Here is a 21,903-nt window from a genome sequence, read left to right on the forward strand (position 1 = left end):
CCATGGCCGCTGAGCCTGCGCGTCCGGAGCCTGTGCTCCGCAACGGGAGAGGCCACAGCAGTGAGAGGCCCGCGTACCGCAAAAAAAATAATAATAATAAATTTTAAAAATAAATAAAACCAGTGAGAAGGTTTGCGCTGAAAACTTGGGAGATCGGCAGGTCATTTTGGAAGTGGGGATGGGAGGAGGTAAAACAATGTTCAAAGGAGTCCAACTCGGTCTCCAGTGGTAGAGTATTCTGTTTCGTTACAGAAGGAGTGCAAGAGGCAAGGGGGGCGGATCTGGGGAGTAGAACAGTGTTGAAAATAGTTCAGTCTCAATCTCTATTGGAATTAGTACAGGATCCAAGGGTGTATTAAGACAGAAACTACTGGAATTGGACCATGTTGCCTGACCAAAGATGTGAGTTCAGTTCCTGTATCTCCTCAGAGTAAAAGCAGTGTGATCTTGGAAAACTAATTTCGTCTATGAGTCACAGTTTTCTCAAGTGTAGTGTGATAGAAGTATCACTTGCCACTAATTACACTGTAGATCATGTGAAACTGTTTGAAGTCTCCAACTGAGAAATCAGAATAATTTAGGTTTTTAAATATATGCAAGTCTGACTGCCTCATTACCTTTATAAGAAGCCTAGAAGCAGAATGAGTGAATAATAACTTGGCAACAAAAGAAACCCATGAAAACGAGCAGTTCTTTCCATAATTCCTTAAAATGTTCTTAGTTCCTTTTGGAGGGTTGAAGAGATGGAAGGGGAAGAAGACGACACGTGGGGCATGATGCGGATGGGTGGGAAGGGGGCCGTTGAGGAAGCCAGGGAGAAGGATGCCGTCAGAAAGGTGGGGAAACAGATTGTGTTGCCAAGGAGGGAGAGTACGGGCCTTCCTGTTGGATGTCAGAGTGTGGGGTTGAGGGAAAGAGACTTGCGGAAAGGTCACTGGATTTGGGATAGTAGAGTTTTATTGGTGACCCTAGATAATAGTGAGTGCTTATTTAATAATAGGTGCCAGGTGCATATTTATCTCATTTAATCTTCCCATTATCCCTATGACGTGGGTCCTATTACTGTCCTCAGTTTACAGCTGTCCGCAGCATCCTAAGAGACCACTGAAGAGGCTAAAGTTCTATAACTAGAGGAAGACTTGGACCCCAGGCTCATGTGACTCCAAATCCAGGCTGTCTCACCACCCCTACCCCAGGAGCTGGGAGTTTGATTCCACAAGTGGAGTGGCAGCCAGACTGCAGGCTTCACGGGGGTGCAGTGAGGAGGTGATGGTGGGAAGGCAGGTGCACAGTCAGGAGTTTGCCTCTAAAGGAGGAGAAAAGTGGTGACTCAAGTCACAGGCAAGGGAGTTTCTTCCCAGAAAGGATAAACTCTTTGGAATTTGTAAAAGAGATGCTGCAGGAGAAAGGGATAAACATTCTGCCCAGTGGGGCTGTCCTGGGCCCTTCCTGGATTCAACCTTTGGTACATCTGGTCAACACTGCCATGTGTGATTTCTGTTTGTTTGTTTGTTTGAGAACTAAGCTATACAGTGAGGTGATGTCTTTGATGTCGTGGTTATCATGGCGGGAATTTGCCAGGTGGGATTGAGAGGGAGGGGGTAATTTCCCCCTCCTTCCCTAAGATTTGAGGGGGTTTGTCGTTGGTTCCAAGCAGCACATAAATTGATAAGAACACCCTGCATGCCTTGGAGCATCCACTCTAAATTTTTCAAAGCACAGTCATATCCACCTCACATGATCTTCTGCTCCTGTCTTCTATTCTTTCCACCCCTCCACCCTCCTCTCCAGTTTGGTCTCCCCAGGAGTTGTCACGTGTGGCTTTTTTTGTCTGATTCTGTTGCTGTCATAGACGCCAGTGTAACCTCCCCTTGAGGAGGAGCTCTCTCATCAAAACGCTGAAAGTCAGTCTGTACTCCAGCGCTGGCTCTCCCAGAGCTGTTGGCGCGTTCAGAGGTTGGAGGGCTCTGATGCACTTGAATAAAGCAGAATTGAGAGCCAAGCTTAGGAAGAGGAGTTTGTTCTCCTAGTTTCATTAATATGAATGTGTAGCCTCTTGGGCTGCATGGGCATTCGGAAGGCGTGCCTGCGGAGCCACGGGTGTGGGCTGTTTCACTGCACTCCACGGGGTGGCGGAGGCTTTGGCTATGAGTCTGGCCCGTGTGACCGGCCACCTGCCCGCCGACCCTGGGGCAGGATGCTCAAGTGGCCAGAATCCAGAGCAAACCCTATCCAAGAAGAATTCATCCGCCACGTCCTCTGGATTTCGTCCTCGGGCTGATAGTTGAGACAGAGCTTTTCCTCCGAAGTTATAAAAGAGGTGGCGAGATTCCTCCCTTAGAGAGAAAGCCCGGAGCTGAGTCTTACACGCACCCCTCCCTCAGAGGAGGATGAGCTGGGATCTCGGCAGCAAGGTGCTTTACCTAGGCAGTAACACAGCTCCGTTTAACCCCAGGGCTACCTTGCGCAGGGGTAAGCATTTCAGGAGGGCAAGCCAGGTGCACGGATACCGTCTCCTCCAAGGAAAAGGAAAGAAGGGGGAACCCTTGGCGGGACACTCGACGCAGAAATGTGCTTCTTAAGCTCCAGGCTGATTTAAAACACGTAGGGAATGCGTTTGGGAGACGAACATGACCTTGGCATTAAAGAAAGTGGACAGAGGGTAGTATTTAAGCTAAGCACAGGGAGGGAAAAGGAAGTGTTCTCAATTCTTTTTTCTTTTCTTCTTCCTAGCAAGAACCAGTTGAGTCATCTTTGGGGCTTAGTAATGGAGTAAGTGATCTTTCTCCTGAGTATGCGGCCCTGACTTCAGCTATAAAAAATGAAGTGGATAGTACGGTGAACATCATAGGTAAACTGTTTTGACATCTCATTTTTTTATACACACGAGTAGCTCCCTGGGGTTGAGAATTTGTAAAACGTGATTTGAAATAACGTAGTCAGCGGGAGGAGGTCTTGGAACCATCTCAAAATGCAAGTTCAGGGCCCCAGATTTCAGGGCTGAAGAATAAAGGCCTTTGAGCATCAGATAAAGGAAGTGAGGCAGATCTGCCTCAAAACAAATAGGTAGATGAGATGGGGATGTTCCCCCCAGCGGCTAACGATTAGCGGTTCTCAATCTTTCAATAATTGGTCACATGGACAAAAGTGTTATTTACTTAACTTGGGAACAAGGAGGGGGGAGACCGTCCCCATGAGTCCTCTCAGCCTCCGCTCCATGATGGATGGACCTGCCACGGAGGTGGGGCTCATCTCACAGGTGGGGAAACAGAGGCACATGGCCAGGGGGTACCCTGTGATCCCACAAAGAGTGTTGAGTGCCTTCTCTATACCAGACGTAGCGCTGTGAAGGCGGGCCCAATCCCTAGTTTCACGGGAGAAGACACATAATAAACAAAAACTGCACGTAACAACAACATTACCGTCTGTGATAAATGTGCCAGAGGAAAAGAGTGGAGAGGTGAGGTGACGCCAGTGGGTGAGGGCCTGAGCGCGGGTCCCGACGCAGGAACACGCTTGGAGGACTAGAGGGAAGGCCGGTGGTCCTGGGGAGGGCGCGTGAGCCCCCTCAGGAGGGAGGCGGGGCGGGCTCATGGGGACCTTTGAAGACCCTGGGAAGGAGGTTGGGTTTTATCCCCAGACTGCTGGAGAGTGTGGGTTTGGTTCTTTTTTGGTTTTTTTTTTTTAAGTTTTTAAAAATTGAAGTATAGCAGATAGTAAAGTGCCCAAATGTTTTACATACACACACCATGGAAACACCACCCCTGGAGGCTTTTAGGCAGGTGGGTGACAAGTGTGAATTATATCTCAATGAAGTCCAGCTGGGATACTGCCAAGCACGGATGGTAGGGACTCTCTGCAAGAGTGGAGGAGGCCCAGGCTTGACCTTGTATTCTGACTCCAGCCCTGGAATCCAGAACCTCGGTTTCTCTGCCCTCAATACCTTTTGCTTCATTACATTTTGTTCCATTTTGTAAACAATTAGGGCTTCTGATGCTGGTAAGAACAGGAAAAATCCTGTTCCAAGAGCAACCCTCACATCTGAGGATCTTCATCTGTGGGTTCTCAGTTGAGTAGGGACAGGAGGCCGCAGCCGCTGCTGCTTCCCCTGGGCTTCGGAGTTTGGAAGTAGAATCACACGTGCAGGGTCTCCCTTGCACGTTGAGGTGTCTCCAGCAGCGTGCAGCGTGAAGAAAGAATGAAGCCTGGGTTGAGACTCAGCACGTGCTGTATCTCATGTCAGGATGGCCATGCCTTCCTCGCAGGACTCACGTCTGAATGGGGCACTTTTGCATAGAGACAGATGGCCCTACAGTCATTTTGAGCCGAGCGAACTCTCAGAGAGGGAGCATCTTTCTCACTTCCCCTCTGGAGTGAGGCCACTTGCCTGACCGGAAGCCCAGCTCTCCTCCCTCCTGGGCCCTTTTTTCCACGGTTGAGAGCTGCTTCCCCAGCACCTGGGTTTTTATCATCCCTTTCTCGGCAGGCTGTCCTCGGAAAGCCTCTGCCCTCTGAGCCCTTTTTAAAAAGGAAGATATTTGCCAATCTCCCAGGCATGCTTTCTTAAGATTCAGCTTATTTCGAGGCAGCTGGTTGGCTTTTGGAGCTCCCCTTCATTAAGGAAGTGAATTCAGCCTCAGATAAAATGCCAAACAAAAGCCAGAATTGGACCAGTTTTCTTTACCTTTTTTTTTTTTTTTTTTAACATTTTGGTTGAGCCTTCAGTATGTAAATTCTCTGTCAGGTCGATTGTTCATTTTGCCCTTATGGTATGGTTGGTACTAATTTAATGAGTCATTATCCCGGGGCAAAGACGAAGGCCAGGTTTGGTTAAGGAACCACCTACTGGATTAAATGATTCTCTTCCTAACAGTAAAATCATAATGGATGGCAGTAAAATGAGTTTGAATATCTCTTTCTAATTAGTCAGTGACCCTTGTGAAGGTATGTAATGATAGATGAAGTGGATCCATGCAAGTATTTTAAAGAAGTAGGTAATTTGGGATTATTGCTAACAGTAGCACTAGCTCAGATTTTAAAACCTTCGCAGGGCTTTGTCTACACTCTCCCAAGTGGCCAGTAATTAGCCATCCCAGCCTCGCGATGTGTGGACCGAGATGAGAAGCACAGGGGTTCTGATTCCAAGGCCACTGTGGCATATTTGAGAGATTCTCTTTCGGTCTCTCTTTACTTTTTTAAAAATGCTTTATTTAAAAACGAAACCATTTCTTGCTTTCCATTCGTCTCTAAACCCAGAGTTCCGGCCAGTTTTGTATCCAGGCACCAAGATGAAAACCTCAAGATGTTTTCATTGTACTCTTACAAGCCCATGTTTATAAGATTAAAAATGGGAGCTGAAACGAGTGCTTACTACGAGAGCATTTTTCTCGTTGTCAGTAGGCTCTGTCACTAGGGAAATAGATTGAAAATCAATATCTTAATCCCATGGAGGCCGGCCACCCAGTACATTTTTATTCTGGCGGAGGGGTGCTGTTTGGTAAGTGAATCCAGTAAGGGTGTAAAGCACGAAATGTACTGTTACCCTGACAGATGAACTCCTGCTGGATTGCTGCCGTGTTTTACTTTTATTTCTGTGGCAAATCATGGCGGGAAAACACACACACACACACACACACATGCACGCACGAGTGTGCACACGCTTATGGTCAACGGGCAGTGCCCTGGTCTTGCCTTCTTGTCCAGAACGGCTGAATGTACGTCCAGATGTAGCAGGCTGTGCACTCCAAGCAGGAGGGCAGCATCTCACTACTTAAACCAGGTCTTCTCACGTTTCATCTCTCCCTCCTGTTTAAATGCACCGGTCAGCACCTCCAAAGATCTTCCCTGCTGTCCCTTTAAGGGGAGGGAGAAAAAGACTCATTTTTATTTTCACTCTTCTTTCACATTGAATTATTTTGTGTTTGCGGCAACTTCTGTTTTTCGGAAGCGGAAGAAGCCAGCAGCATGTTGGATTGTTCTGATAATACCCTGCTGGCCTCTTGCCCAGGTCAGCAGGGCCCCTCTGCTGAGCAGTATTGCAATCACCTCCAGGCCAGTGGGAGAAGTTAGCAGGTGCGGACAGGCCTTCTCCCTGGCCTAGGCGGGGCTTCATCACCCCATTGTGTTCCTTGATAAAAGGTAACCCCACCCTTCAAGAAAGCAAAGATTGCTGTGAAATGAGGGAGGCTATTCATGACCCTGAAGTACATCAAGCTGGCCTCAGGTGACTAGACGTAGACAATTAGGAAATAATGTAATTTGAATTCTGTCGATTTGGGTGGCCCAAAATGCACCTTCTAGGATGTACCTTTTCTTGGTAGTTGCTTCCAAATTTGACCAACTTCATCTAAAGTAAACCTTGAGTAGCTTTTTTTCAGCCAAGCTTAGAAACTTGAATATCGACAGGAGCAGAACAACAAAAAAGTTAAAAAAAAAAAAAAAAAAAAAAGGAGCAAAACAGATTCATAACTAAGAGACCAAACTTAGGGTCCCCCCAGGGCCTCACAGTTATAACTCAAGCCTGGCAGCTTCTGGTACCAGAATTCATAAGGACTTGAGGATGGTCAAAGGTGACGCCAGGCTGTAGAACTGTCTTCAACTTCTCCAGATCCTTTGTTCCCTGTTTTGTTTGTTTGCCTTTGTTTTTTGCCATTTCCTCTGGTGCTTAAGCTATGAAAAATTCCATCTACAAGATAAAAAGTAGATTTGGGGTGGTTCTTTAGATGGAAGGCACCCCTCTTGAGAAGGAGCGAGTGAAGGCTTTCCATGCTGGTTCATCCCTCAGGAGCGGGAGCCAGCGACAAGGCATCCAGTTTTATCAGGACCCCCAGAAAACTCTTAGCAATAGGAAAGTCCGTGTGAGGTGTGAACCCAGATCTCACAGTAAACCCAGACACAGCCGATAATACGTCTTGTTTTTCTTCGGTGAACTGGACCTTGGAAAAGCCAGGGTCACAGAGGTGAGGCTGCATGGGATCTGCCCTCGGTCACCACGTGCACCGGCAACCCTGGCGGTGGACGTGGAGGTTTTTTCAACCTTTAAGAGGTTTTTATTTACCCAAGAAAGCTGCCAACTTTGCCAGTCACCTTCGCGCTTGCCTCAGCTCTGCTTCTGTGCTGCCCCTTCTCCACACGATCATTTGTTGAAAAATGCCAGTCTTACCGTGTCACCATTGCCCCCAACCCCCCAGGACAAAGACCCGCATGTCCCCAGTGTCCTGGTGACCTGGCCCCCGTCCACGTCTTTTATACTTGTTTTTGAACTCGAATTACTCTGAACAGTTGGACTTCCATGTGCCTATCCAGCGAGAAAGAGAGGTTTGGGTTGTGGGTTTTGTTACTGTGGGGTGGACGCTATAGCTCTGTCAACCCAGCAGAGTAAGGAAGGGGCGTTAGGCAGGTCCATCGGGAAGGGTGTGCTACCAACCCATGAGGTCTTAGCCAGATTTCTGCTGCCAGACCCTTGACCCTCGAGACAACGGTGATGAACTCACCCGCGTTTTTACTAGAACGTATTATTTGCCCCCCTTTAGAGCAGAGCAGCATGTGATGCTGTTTCCTCGTGGAAATGCAGAGTGTGTACCACACCCTGCACCCACGGCGACCCGTCACTGTTGAGGCAGTCTGGCCCCTTCTCTGAAAGTACTAACCCGGTAGAGACTTCTGTCTCCCACCGTCACCCTTGGATGCCTAAACCGAATCATGGCCAGAGTTTATTAAAAAGAAAACAAAAATAGCACCAGATTAGAAGTTAAAAGACTGGGGTTCTAGACCTAGTTCTGCAGGGTTTTTTGTTTTTGTTTTTGTTTTTTTTTTTGCGGTACGTGGGCCCCTCACTGCCGTGGCCTCTCCCGTTGCGGAGCACAGGCTCCGGACGCGCAGGCTCAGCGGCCACGGCTCACGGGCCCAGCCGCTCCGCGGCACGTGGGATCCTCCCGGACCGGGGCACGAACCCGCGTCCCCTGCATCGGCAGGCGGGCTCTCAACCGCTTTGCCACCAGGGAAGCCCCTGCAGGTTTTTATTTATCACGTGATCCTAGGCAAACTCCCTCACCTCTCTGAGACTCAATTTCCTCGTTATCGAGAGTGGAAACGAGGGGACTTCCCTGGCGGTCCAGTGGTTGAGACTTCGCCTTCCAATGCAGGGGGTGCAGTTTCAGCCCCTGGTCGGGGATCTAGGGTCCCGCACGCCTCGCGGCCAAGGGACCAAGGCATGGAGCAGTGTGGTAACAAATTCATTGAAGACTGAAAATGGTCCACGTCGAAACAAGATCTTTAAAAGAAATTAAATACAGTGGAAATGATAAAACGGATCCCACCCACCACACAGGATTGTTGTGAGAACCAGATGTGGGTGTAACAGAAAACTCACTGTGTGGTTAGAAGGTGGTAAAATTAATATTATGATTGTGGTATTATCAAATCGTATTAAAATAGATTTGATTAAGAGACATTGCCTCCATCTGTGCTGCGTCATCAGGGCTGGTATTCACAGTTTAAATTCTCGAAGTTTCAGATCAGGGCAAGAAGAAATTTCTCTCCATGGCAGCATGCAGATGGCCGGCTTTTATACGCTTTTATCTTGACCCCGCAGCTGCCTGAGTGACCTTGGCACTTTACCCAACCTCGCTGGGTTTCAGCTTTTTTCAGCTGCAAAGTGATAGGACCAAGCCACCTTCACAGAACTTTCCCGTTCCTAATAGTCTACTTTTAAGAGCTTTCTCTGAGGCATGGGGGCAACTACTTTCTCAGGTGGAGCCCTGCATTGTCAACAATTGTTAATAAGGTAAGAATGACCTTTTTAGGACTCAAACCGGTTCATCAGTAATCAGCCATGAATAATATTGTTGTAAGTCTCAGCGCCGAGGTCCAGATAAAATTACATGCCAGCGGGGGACCCTTTTCCTGATGCGCTGACCTTCATAATCTGGAGAAGCTGAGTGCATTTCTAGTTCCCTAACCGTTCAGGAATTTCCTTGGCACCCGATATAGAACTGTTGAAAAGCAATTTCACTATTGGTTATGAGCCCAGAGTCTTATTAAGGTGAGATTTGAAAGGTTTTATCCTAAGAGGGGCTTAGAAAGCCCAGGGAGACTCAGTTTGAACTCGCTTAACTCTTTCTTTCAGGGAGACGGCGCTGTTGAGAGGGAAAGCTGAGTTTGCCTCCTGAGGCTGCCTCTTTCCGGCTGTCTGACCTTGAATTAGTCATTGACCTCTTCGTTAGTTATTTCACTCTCCACGATGCTTTTCCTCCTGTCTCAAATGGGGTGGTGACTCTGTGTTCCCCGTGGAGCTGTGAGGTCTGGCAGGTGATAGGTCAAGGTGGGAAAGACAAAGTTCAGGGCCCGGGAGATGCTAGGTTTTGTTATTATCGGTTATCAGTCGTGATACTCTAGCACCTAGTGGGCTCCTACTTCTGACTTTTTGTGCTGTAGCAGTTTGCTAAGCTTGCTATTCTCGTGACTTGTCATTTGTTAGGAGTCAGTGGCACTGTCTGTGTTGTCCCTTAGGGCAAAGGTCGGTGGTTCAGGGGAAGTCAGCTCTCATCTATCTCCATAGATGGATAAAGAGAGAGATATGGATTAGGGCTGGTGCGTAAAGCCCTTCCAGAGAGCGTCTCACGCGTTGGGATTTCCCAGCTTCTCTCTTGGACTTGCGACTTACGAGTTCAGAAGTTTCTAAAGTGCCCTCAGTCGTGTTCACATGGAGAGCAGCGTTTGTCCCTGTCCCAGGCACAAAGCCACATACTCCTAGGGCAACGTCTGGCCTTAGAGATCATGTAATCTTATTAACTGGATAGCCAGATGTAGCCCAGAAAACTAAAACTTATTTTTCTATCCTGGTCACCAGCATTCGGGATACACTTAAAATTTGAATAGAGGTGCTTATCTACTTTTTGTCCTAAGGCATGTATGTGAAGTGAAATACCGTAAAACTAACCCCCTTTAGGTGTACAGGTTTATGATATTTGACAGACATCCTCAGTTGTGTGACTACCACTACGTTTAAGACATAGGACACTTTCCTCACCCCCAGATGTTTCCTCTCCCTCCTTCCAGCCCCTGGCAGCTATGGCCTGCTATGTCTTCATCCCTTCACCTAGGTTTTAAAAAGCCCGCTTGCCAGGAGTCTTGAAATTTTCTAGAAAACATTCGTCGTTCCATTTGGATTCACAAGTGGTCCTGAACTCCTGCAGGCCTCTGGCTGCAGTCTGGGAGCCTTGCTCTGTTTATTCATCTCTTTACTCAGCAAAGATTCACTGAGCTGCTCTCCGGTACAGGCCGTGAACGTGTGCTGTGACTTGAGACAAAAAGTCCTAATGCAGGGTCTCAACTCTCTCGGGAGCCACAGTGCGGCTGTGAGACAACACGTACAAATAAAGAGTGAAATAAAGGGACACTGCATTAACGGGGCACGCGAGGCCGAAAGCGAAGGCACATCACAAGGTCGTGTCATGCTGTCGTTTTGGCCAAGCCCTGGAGACAGCAAGCGAGGGGCCCGCAGGAAGGAGAGGGCAGTCTGTTCCGGGGGTGGGGGGGGTCAGGAAAAGGCCCCCCGAAAGCAGAGGCATCTGACTCCTGCCTGCCACTCACCCTCCCCTTCCGCCCACCGCGCTGCCGCCTCACCGAAGCCTTTGATTTCCTGGAACTGGAAAAAAAAAAAAAAAACCCCACTTCCTGAACTTTCATCACGGGCCCTCCGCCCTCCCCGCTTTTCCTTTTCACTACTGTCCTCAGTTTATTCTCTAGATCATTGTGTCCTGGCCTCCAGCCCTACTGGACTTCTTACAAACCAGATCCTGGACTAGATTACGCTTCCTCTCCCCTTCCTACCTGACAACAGTGCCTTGTACAAAGAGGATGCTCGAGAAATCTCTGTTAGTTGAATGGCTGAGTTGGGACTTCTGGGGGAAAACACTGAGGGAGAGAATTCCTGGTCAGAACAAAGGGACATAATTAGGAAGATGCTTGAATGGCTGCCATAGTTTATACTCCCGGGAATGACAGTGCAAGGGAGAAATGAATTTTGGAGGATTGGAAGTTAAAGGGGCCTTGATTTAAATCAAATCTATATAAGGTCTTCATTTTCTTAGTATGTAAGGTATCAGTTTTATCCACCCCCTCATCAAACACACACACACGCGCGCGCGCGCGCACACCCACGTCCTGTTTGGTTTCTATCTCCACCCACCAATTTGGGAAAGGACAGGACCCATCTTGTTTTCCTGCCGTCTTATTTTACTTGGGAGAGGAGGCAGAAGAAACTTGAGAGAGGTCAGTGTCAGCGCTCAGTCTGTGTCTGGTGAGCTGCATAATTGATGCTCTCAGGCTCGAGTAGTATAGTCCAAAGGATAAAATAAGAATTTGGGAGTCAGCCTGCCATATTTAGCCTGCCTTCCTTTTCTTTAATTTTATCCCCTCCAGGAAAACCCACACGGCATCCAGTTTCCCTTCCATTCTGTATGCTGTGGCTTTGTGGAGTCTTTTATCACATCCCCAAATCTCCTTTCCCAGCCTTTTCGGTGCTTTTCTTTTCTTTGCTAGAAAATCCATGAATTCTCACTGCCTTCTAAAACCTTACCCGAGTAGAAATCAGGTAATGTTCTCCCTCCCTACCTTAATGCTAGTCACTTCATCACCCCGCTTCAAGCAATTAAAACAGAAACCCAAGTATAAACAGAAATACTTGAGTAATCAAAATATTATACTTTAAGCAGTGAAAACAGGAACTGACCCATGATACTGACTTCTCAGGGAGGCTGGAATGTGGCCGCCTTCCCGCCTGATCAACATTTTACAGGTGGCCGGGGACGCAGAGCACTGCCCGTAATCCACGCTGTGTGACTTTGGATGAGCTACTGTACTTCTCTGTGCCTGACACTCTTCATTTATAACAGGACAATGATGCCTTCCCTGTCATTCTCATGTGTTGAAATGTTAAAGTAACTTATACAGGCATGAGTAAAACATTGATTATGAGGGCAAAGTGCTTTGAGAGAGGCCCTTGGGAAAACATTGTTGGTCCCATTTGTTTATGGGTGCCCGTTTTCAGGGATATTCCATCCAATCAATTGTCAACAGAATTATATGGTCAGCTCTGTTTGAGAGTAAGACAGGGCATTAGGGGCATTCACATTAAAGCCACGATGAGGTATCACCACACGTCTATCAGAAGGGCTAAAGTCAAAAAGTAGTGACAACACCAAAAGCTGGCTAACGTGCCTAAATTAGCTTGTCCATGCCACTCTGGGCGCTAGTTTAGCCGTTTCTTGTAAAACTAAACATATAATTACCATGTGATCCAGCAACTGCACTCTTGGGCATTTGTCCCAGAGAGATGGAAACTTATGTTCAGATAAAACCTGAGCATGAATGTTCATAGCAGCCTTATTCGTAATAGCCAAAGACTGGAAAGGAACCTACAGTTCCTTCAGTGGGTGAATTGAATTGGGTTCCTCCAATTGAAGGAACCTACAGTTCCTACCGATACACACAAAAACTTGGATGAATCTCCAGGGAATTCTGCTGAGTGAAAACAACCCCTCTCAGAAGGTTACTGTGTGAGTCCATTTATGAAGCATCCTTGAAATGACAAAAATTATAGAAATGGGAAACAGGTGAGTGGTTGTCAGGGGTTAGAGACAAGGGGAGGAGGCTGAAGGAAGGTGGAGACAGTTACAGAAGATGCTTGTGATGATGCGACCGTTTGGTGTTTTGACTGCGGAGGTGGGTACGTGAAACCGCATGTGTGATGAAACTGCACAGAACTAAGGACACACACAAACACACACGAAGGAGTACAAGTGAAACGGAGGAAATCTGAACAAGATGCATCGATTGTCAGTGTCAATATCCTGATACTGTATGATAGTTTTGCACATGGGTAAAGGGCACGCGGGATCTGTGTATCATTTCTCACAACTGCACATGAAGCTACAATGATCTCAGACTGAAAGGTTCAAGTAAAAAAAAGTTGAGTCAGGATTCAGAGGCAGGGTGGTCAGAATTCATATTACCAGCGTTTTGAGGAGTTGATGCTCTGAAGGCGTGTTAGAATTGGGAAAGCATTCTTTTCCATTGTTTTGATATGACCCGCATTGTCTGCAGAGGAGGAGGAGGAGGGCTGGGGGTATGAACGGAGCATCCCACAGCTAGAAATGACACAATAGGGTGGATTTTGGTGGTCCTTCCTCATTATTAAGGTTTGATGATGTCTCTCTGGACCCCAGGACCCAGAAACTAGCACAGCAGCTTCCTTTAGAGAAAGAGCAGAGAACAGAAATGGGTCAGGTTCAAAGCACTGTTTATCTCTCTGGCCCTGGGGCTGGGTCTGGATGCAGCTCTCGTCCTGCAGCCTCGGCTGTGGCTGGGTTGTGTTTGGGATGTCGCCACGTGTAAGCACCGTTGGCGGGCACACTGGAAATAGCCCTGGCGAACCAGGTTCTTGGCAAGTTGCTTCTCCAGGGACGTTAACCCAAAGCTAAGGCTTGTTCTTGTTTCATGGCAGATGACTCTTTCTCAAGAGTGTGTGCTAGGATGGTGAAGGCAGGTGATGTTGGTGCCTGATGGGTGTCTTTTCTTTGAAGTCGTAGGACAGTCACATCTGGACAGCAACATTGAGGATCAAGAGATTGTCACTAATCCACCAGACATCTGCCAAGTTGTGGAAGTGACCACCGAGAGTGATGAGCAGCCGGTCAGCATGAGCGAGCTCTACCCCCTGCAGATCTCCCCCGTGTCTTCCTATGCAGGTAAGGGGGTGGGGGTCGGAAACTCTGGAACTGAGCGAGGAACCAGGGAGGGCGGTCCTTTAGTCTAGGGTCACTGGTTTCACCAACATAGCAGAGAACCTCTCCTGTGTCCTAAGGATTATTCTGTCTGGAACTAGTCTTGCTTTAATGTCTCAACCAGCATCTTCTTGGATATTTTTGTTCTCAGTTCGAAGACTCAGTCAGAGCATTTTGCTTGACCACCCATAACACGTTCATGCATGACTAACGAATAAGAAGATTTCTTTGGGGAAGTGGTTCATCTGAGTCTGTTTTATTTGCGCAAGTTATCAGAAATTCGCAAGGATGTTTTTAATGGAATCTGAGTTTCACCCAGCTGGATAGGACCTTAGGGATCACCTCTTCCGGTTCCTTCTTTGGAATAGAAGGGATTCCTCCAGGCCACACGGCCAGTAAGCGTTTGGGTCAGGACTCCAGCTAAACCTTCAGACCCCAAGTTCCATTGTGTCGTTCACCAAGCTTTCTCGTCACTTCCACATATTTTCCTCTTCTTTTTCCATTTCATACAGCTCCTAGCTGGGCCAGGGACTGAGCCCACTGCAGATTCCCCAGGGAACGGCCACAGAATGGCAGGAATTGGCCCCGACAGTCCCAGGGTTAGCACCAGGTTCAGTGGGTTCTTCCATCCTTACAGGATAAAGTGACGGCTCCTTTTTCCCACCAACGTTACATCACCTTATACACTCCTTCCGATGATCTCCACTTAACTTTTGGTGACTCAATTATAATTATGAAATATAAGTTCTGAGTCAGGATTATTGCTTGCAGATATTACAGATAAAAAGCAGAGGCCCTGTCATGGGTAACCAGAGTCGCTCTACTAAATAGTTCAGCAATTCTTCCCATCCTTTATGCGTTGCCAAATAGCGTGTCCTTCAGTCAGGACGCCACCCCAGTGAGTGGCACAGAGTCAGCGTTAGAATTAGGTTGATGCAGATGACAAGCTGTTTGTGAATTATCCGCCCCTAAATTAACCTCGTATTTCCCGAACCCCAACTTTCTTTCATTTTAACTTATTTTTTTCAATTGTGGTAAAATATCCACAGCATAACATTTACCACTTTTAGCCATTTTTCGGTGCACATTGCAGCAGCGTTAAGTGACTTAACATCGTTGTGCAACTAGCAACACCCTCCGTCTCCAGAACTTTCTCATCTCGCACAACTGAAACTCTGAGTTATACAATAACTCCCCCTCCCCCTCCCCCCAGCCCCTTGGCCAGCCCCCTTTTACTTTCTGTCTCTCTGAATTTGGCTGCTACTCTAGGTACCTCGTATAAGCGGAATCCTACAATATTAGTTCGTTTGTGACTGGCTTATTTCACTTTGCAGAATGTCCTCAAGGTCCTGACTTTCTTTCGTGCTGGGAACATAAAAGGAAAGTGAGAACGAACCTTGGCTACAAGAAGCCTATATAATCTGTCAGACAGGATAAGCTTGTCATCAGTTATTTATTCATGAAACATATTTTGAACTGCTGCGTGTGCCAGTCCCTCTTGGATATCCGCCAGTCCTTGTAATAATTACTATTTGTTGCGTGTTTGTTGTACCCAGGGTACTGTGCTAAGTGCTTGAAATCGATTGGCTTATTTAATTATCATGAGAATAACCCCGTCAGCCTGGGTACTGTCATCATTCTCTCTTTAAAAGTTAGGTATCTGAGGTCAGTGGGGTGAAGCAGCGTGTCCAGAAACGGACAACCCGTAGCACGGTCAGACCCATACGTGGCTGGTGCCAAAGGCCTGCTCTTAGCCCTTTGACTGCACTGCTGCCCTGCAGAACCGTGTGGGGCTCTGCCATTCAGAACGGTCCACCTCCCAGAATCTCAGGGACCAGCCAGAGGAGGCAGAGCAGAATGTTTATGCCCTCATTTTACAGTTGAGACACAACTGAAACGTGAAACACTAAGCCACTGGGCTTACATTTCACTGACAACGGCTGAAAATGTGGGACTTTCCTCTATATCATGCTGCTGCAGGCATTATTACACCCCAAGTGTTCTTTGTTTTTGTTTTTTTCTTAAGGGCTTGGAGCTTTAGAATAGACTTTTCTATTTATCTATTGAGTTACACTTTTCTGAAGTCTTCTTGGGGATTCTGGAAAGGCCTCTTCTTGCTGTTCTGCCAGCACTGGCATTTTGCTTTAGCAGAAGAATCCCAAGAACAGCTGATTCATGCAGAGAGAAATGAAAATTTCATTACCCTTTTCAGGACATTTGCAAGATTTGAAAAGAAGGATTTCAGTGCCAGGCTGGCGGGCAGTGCGGGTTTGGTTGGAGCCTGGTGTTTCAGCCTGGCCTTTAGTTCTTTCGATTGTTTTCACTGTCTGAATTTTCTAGAACCCTGTGGAGGGAAGCTTCCTGGATAGAGTCAAGACAAGTCATCGCTGCTACTTCTCTAGAGCCTAGGACACATAAGAAACTTATCTGTCACTGACCATGGGTAGCTAATCTTTCAGTCAGGGATTCCATAGCTTGCTACGAGGAAAGGCAGCTCTTTGGTGGTATTCACTTTCTAACTTTACGTTCCCCACGAGAATAGGCTGTTTGCCTGCTTTTCATGACAGGGTCCCTTTGTGTGGACTACTGAACTGAATTTCAGCCTCCTCAAACCACTTCATTCACTTAGAAACCGGTATTTGGAAGCGGTTGTTGGCTGTTTTTCCCTCCTACTGATCATTGAAATATAATCCCAGTAGTATTACAAAAACCACATTCATTTTTGCAAGTCTGTCTTCTCCATGGTCTAAATATTACGGTGAGCAAGAAAAGGGACAGTGCCTTTGAGTGGACGTACTTGCATTGGATTATTTTAAGACAACATGAAATTCTAGTTGGATTCATAAAACTATGTCCTGTGGAGGGATGTCCCAAAGCCCAACCTTGGGAAACTCTAGAGACGAGTCATTTTTATTTTTAAAGATCTACCGCAGAGTGGCCTCTTGCCTGCTGTGTGCCACCAGGATTTTATTAGGTTGTGGGTGGTTTAGTGAAAGAAAGCCACAGTAGTATTTTGGGGAAGGCTGGACAAGAGTATCGAGAAGAAAGTATAAGACGAAGGATTGATCGGTGATAACTGAGAGAAGGGAAATTTCCTTCTGACCAGTGACCAGCGGGAAAGACTTTGGGTCCTTCTGGAAACCATAGCAGGCTTGCATTTTGTTGGGTGCGGCAAAGATAAAAGTGCTGTAAGAGGACTCTTGATTTGAACCTCTTCACTGAGGCTTCTAGGGAGAGAAGGAAATGATTGAGGGAAAGGAATCCTTGTCAATCTTATTAATAAAACTTGTTGAACAAGAGCCTTCCAGAAAATGTAGCAGGATGTCGTAGTGCAGAAAGGCTGTGACAGAAGACGTCTCCCTCCCCATCATGTTCCTGAGATGGTCTGACGATAAAAGAAAACTGGGCTAAGTGGAGTCTGAGCCTGAGACTAGCGTCATGGTAAAACTGCAGCTCTGGAAGAAGCATCTTTGGGGTCATCTAATCCAAACCGCTTCCTTCCCTCTCACCCCAGTTGCCTTCCGGGAAACGGAGACCAGAAAGATGAAACAAACTGCTTAGGTACCCTGTTATTACTCTGTAAACACTTGCAACTTACTCAGACCGTGTTCGGGAAGCAGCTCCAAAAATTTTTTTTAAATTCCATTCTACTCAAAGCAAATACGAAACCAAATCCAAAGTCATCAGAAGGAAAAATGAAACAACTGATATTGCTGTGTCGGTGGTGACATTGATCTGGAAGCAGGAGCTGCCATGAATTCATTTGTTCTACAAGAACCGATCTTGAAAATGGCAATGGTGGAGTAAAACCAAGAAAAGAGAGGAAAATGGGCATGGGTGCCCCCAACAAAGCACTCTGAGCCAGTGACCCTGGGGTAGCCAGAAGCACCACTGTTATTCTAGAGAGAAGGGTTTGGGGTCCTCAGGCTAGAGCTTCAAGCATCTCCTGCTCCTAGGCTGAAGGCGCTCGAGGCCATTCTTTTAGACAATGGAAATGAGAACTCCCAGTTTGCTTATATGGAGAGTTTTCAAAACTACTTCAGAGGCAGTTGATCTTCCTTTAGAGACGGTGCTCCTCAGCTAATGTTTGTGTCACAGCTGAAAACAGAAGCTCAGAGCATGTGAACTTGTCTTGTCTCCGACTGTCTCCCTGAAGTTGAAAACTGGGTGCTTCCAGGCGATTAACATTCTGATTCTGTTCATGGCTCGTGCCAGGCCTTACGAAGGAGTCTTCCCCAGGCTCTGCCTTCCCACCCCTCCCGCAACTGTGACTCGGGCTGTGGAATCCCAGAACCTTGGTCTAACCTGCTCATTTTTGCCTATTTCCAGCGCCCAGAGCGAGCCTGGTGGCGTCTTGTTTTTACGAGAAGGGGAGAGGAACAGAAGATGATGGTGTTTATGGAGGGTGACCAGGAGTGGGGGGCCTAGACCTACAGGAAGGGAAGAGAAACCTTGGCTTCGGAGCCCTAAGAAAGCTAACCATAAAAATGGAAAGGGGATCTTGAAGTTTCACCAGAGGCTGGGGCAGCAGGAGAGCTTCAGCGCCCGGGGCCCTGGAATCAGAAGCTTACTTTGTTTTCCCTCCTCTGTGCTGACTCAGTCCACCACGACTTTGGCTGCTTTCTCAACGTCTCTGTTCCGCGTTTTTCTTGGGAGTGGCAGCGCTGATTGCTGCCTCCTCAGGGTCCTAGGCTAGCCTGAAGGTTGAGTGAGGAGGGGCATTTTCCCTTGCTGTTGTGTATCATGTGTTTTTGTGTGGAAACCTCTCTTGTGCCCGGCGTTGCCAGTTGGCCCTGACAAGGAGGGTTGGGCCTTCGCCGGGCTTCTCCTGCCCCCTATAACCACAAACTTAGTGCCTTAAAACAACACACATTTATTATCCCACAGTTTCTGAGGGTCGGGAGAGCAGACATGGCTTGGCTGGGTCCTCTGCTCAGGGCATCCTCTGCACGGACCAGCAGTTGAGGGCTGGTCCAGGGCTGCTGTCTCATCTGAGGATGGGATCGGGGAGGATCTGCTCCCAGGCTCACATGGTTTGAGGCAGAATGTAGTTCCTGGCAGGTTGTCAAACCGAGGGCCTCAGTTTCTTGCTGGCTGTTGGCTGGAAGCGGTCCTTAGTTGTCTGTCACGTGAGCCTCCCCGCCATGGCTGCTGGCTTCCTCAAGGCCAGCAAGAGAGATGGTCTCCTCGTTAGACAGCTTGCAGGCTTACATAACGTAATCACGTGCATCCCATCGCCTCCACTGTGTTCTGTTGGTTCAGAGCAAGTCACAGGCCCCGCCTGCCCTCCAGAGGAGGGAACCCCACAAGAAGGTAAACACCAGGAGCTGAGGCTCACGGGAGCCACCCTAAAATCTGTGCACCCACAGTGACCCAGGGGGAGGATGCCACTTTATTAACCCGGGATATAAGTACTGAAGGGCCGTGAGGGAAAGGAGGGATCTGAGGAGAATGGGGCTCATCTGGGGAGGCTGGGCTGGGACGTAAACGAACCAACTGCCATGAATGGGAAAAGAAGACCAGTGAGCGGCTTGTGATGGAGCAGCTGTGAGGAAAGGGCCTGACGTGGAGCCAGCAGAGGGCGGGGGTGGGGGCGGCGGGCAGGGTGGGCAGAACGCAGATGGGCAGCCCGGGGCCCAGCACCCCATCCTGGGAAGCGAGGCCATGAATAAACATAGCCTGGCCCTGGAAAAAAACGAGCCACCCTTCCACTCCGAATCCCGCCCCAGCATCTCGCAGGCACAGGCGTTTGACCTGACACAAGGGGACGGAGGTTATGAGTTTAGTGACGCGTTTCTCTTTTGAAGAAAGACGTGCTGATGTATTTTTTTAAACACTGCCCGAGCCTCGAGAAACAGTTTGAGTGGCAGGAATGATGGGCCTGTGTTTTTCTCTCTGTGAACAGAAAGCGAAACTACCGACAGCGTACCCAGTGATGAAGAGAGCTCGGAGGTAAGCATGGTGGCACCGGGGCAAAGCCTTCCCGACCGGCACGTTGCTTTCCCTGCTGCTGGTGAAGTTTCTTTTCTTTGGATCATGAGTTTCACTTTTGGATTTATTTTATTTTATTTTATTTTATTTTATTTTATTTTTGGTGATGGTGGTAAAATATACGTCACATAAAATTTACAGTGCTTTTGGGTTTTGACTTACAAAATGAAGCTCTGGGAAGTAAACGGCAGGGAAGGGAGTAAGATGTTACTGTGAGAAAGGAGGCTAGGACGGCAGGAAAAGGCCAAGAAACACTGATATGCTTACCACCATAAACATCCTAATTCACAAGCAGAAATAGAAGGTCCCAGCGGCCCAAGGCGATGGTGAGAAGTCAGTGTCAGAAAGTGCTAAGCAAAAGTCGCTCCCCAGATACCAGAAGTGTCCCCACCCCCGCCCCCGCCCGCCCTGTGATCCCTGCCCACGGGCCAGGTATGTGTTCAGTCCGGATTCCAAGGGGCTTTGCTTCTGATCTCCCTCCTCTTGGCTAGGCTCAGACAATGGCAGGAAATGGCTGGAGCTGTGAAGGGAAGCATTCCTGCGAAGCCTGCTTTGTGTCTGTGCTTGAGTGAGTGAGTGAGAGAGAGACAGACAGAGACTGACTGACTAGTGCTTGTCTGAATTAGTAATTTCCCAATGTACTAAATACTTTATAGTCCAGGAATTCTGAAAAGACAGTAGGCGTGGATGCGCACATACATTCGGAACCTGTTTCTTCAAGGTCAGAATCCTAGCTCCTTCTCTGAATGATGCCACCCTTGAAGCCAGCTATTTGCATGCACTCTGGAGCTCTAAGCTGTACCCGTTTGAAAGCAGTCCAGGGGCGTTCCCTGTCTTTTATTGGGTTCCTCGCTCCCCGCACTCTGAAAATGCAGCATGACTCAGAGATCAGATCGGGCCATCTGTGAGGACTTAGTCGCTGTGACACACCAGCCATCCTGGCCCACAGCTACCTAACCATGAGGCCAGGCAGCCGGAATGGAGGGGAACCAGATACCAAGTTGCTGCCTTGTTTTCCTGCCTTCATAGAACAGTCTTGGCTAGATTTTCTGGGAGGTAGCCAATGGGCATGGATAAAAAGGGAAGAGAAACTGTGCTTGGGGCGTGCATGGCTGGGAATGGATTTCAGTTCGGGGGTGTGGAGTCACTAAGGTTCTCGTTTCTTCCGTACCTCTTAAGAAATTCAGACACCAACACATGGGAAGAGCGGCACGTGTTTTAAAAAGCCATCCAAGAGAAGGCAAAGGAAATGTATATCATAATTATTTTCTTTGAAAGGGCCGACCACACTGGCGGAAGAGGAACATTGAAGGCAAACAGTACCTCAGCAACATGGGGACACGAAGCACGTACCTGCTACCCAGCATGGCGACCTTCGTCACTTCCAACAAGCCCGACCTGCAGGTCACCATCAAAGAGGAGAGCTGTCCCGTGCCTTACAACAGCTCCTGGCCCCCGTTCTCAGACCTCCCCCTCGCCCCCTCCGTGACCCCAGCGCCCAGCAGCAGTCGGCCAGACCGGGAGACCCGGGCCAGCGTCATCAAGAAGACCTCCGACATCACCCAGGCCCGCGTCAAGAGCTGTTAAGCCTCCGACGTCCCCTGGTGGTTGTTGGGATTTCTTGTTATCGTTTGTTTGTATTATATTTTTCTTTCTGACACCTATTTTAGACGAATCTTAAGGGAAAAAGCCTTGACAATAGAACTTTGATTGCTGTGTCCAACTCCAGTACTGGAGCTTCTTTTTAACTCAGGACTCCAGCCCCTTGGTAGACGCGTATCTCTAGAGCCTGCTGGATCTCCCAGGGCTGCTCCCTCAACTTCAAGGACGTCATAGGACCAACACCCACACGGGCGGCGAGGTGCTGCATTGCCTGCGGTCGAGGCCAGCATGGTGGAACGGATGCCTCTGAATGGAGGAGAAAATGTGAACTAGCTGGAATTTTTTATTCTTGTGAATATGTACATAGGGCAGTACTAGCGACGTTGCAGTCTGCTTCTGCACCTTATCTTAAAGCACTTACAGATAGACCTTCTTGTGACCCTGCTCTGTTTCATAGCACAGTCAGCACCCCCCCTCCCCTCCCACCCCCTCCACTCCTCTCTCAGCCCCTCCCTCCCCATCT

The 21,903-nt window shown here is 48.2% G+C and overlaps 1 protein-coding gene across 3 annotated transcripts in view; it reads left to right on the forward strand.

The window, feature by feature from the left end:
* The window catches only part of IRF2 (interferon regulatory factor 2), an 86,239-nt gene extending 64,342 nt beyond the window's left edge, over positions 1 to 21,897 (forward strand). For all 3 annotated transcript variants that reach the window (XM_024117361.2, XM_055081118.1, XM_028481421.2), the window contains exons 6-9: positions 2,734 to 2,851; positions 13,587 to 13,751; positions 19,693 to 19,739; positions 21,057 to 21,897. In XM_024117361.2, the coding sequence (XP_023973129.1) occupies positions 2,734 to 2,851; positions 13,587 to 13,751; positions 19,693 to 19,739; positions 21,057 to 21,365 (639 nt within the window). In that variant the 3' untranslated portion in view covers positions 21,366 to 21,897. The remainder of the gene's footprint in view (positions 1 to 2,733; positions 2,852 to 13,586; positions 13,752 to 19,692; positions 19,740 to 21,056) is intronic.
* Positions 21,898 to 21,903: the final 6 nt, after the last annotated feature.

This window comes from Physeter macrocephalus, chromosome 20, assembly GCF_002837175.3.
Source record: "Physeter macrocephalus isolate SW-GA chromosome 20, ASM283717v5, whole genome shotgun sequence".
In the NCBI taxonomy this organism is placed as follows: domain Eukaryota; kingdom Metazoa; phylum Chordata; class Mammalia; order Artiodactyla; family Physeteridae; genus Physeter; species Physeter macrocephalus.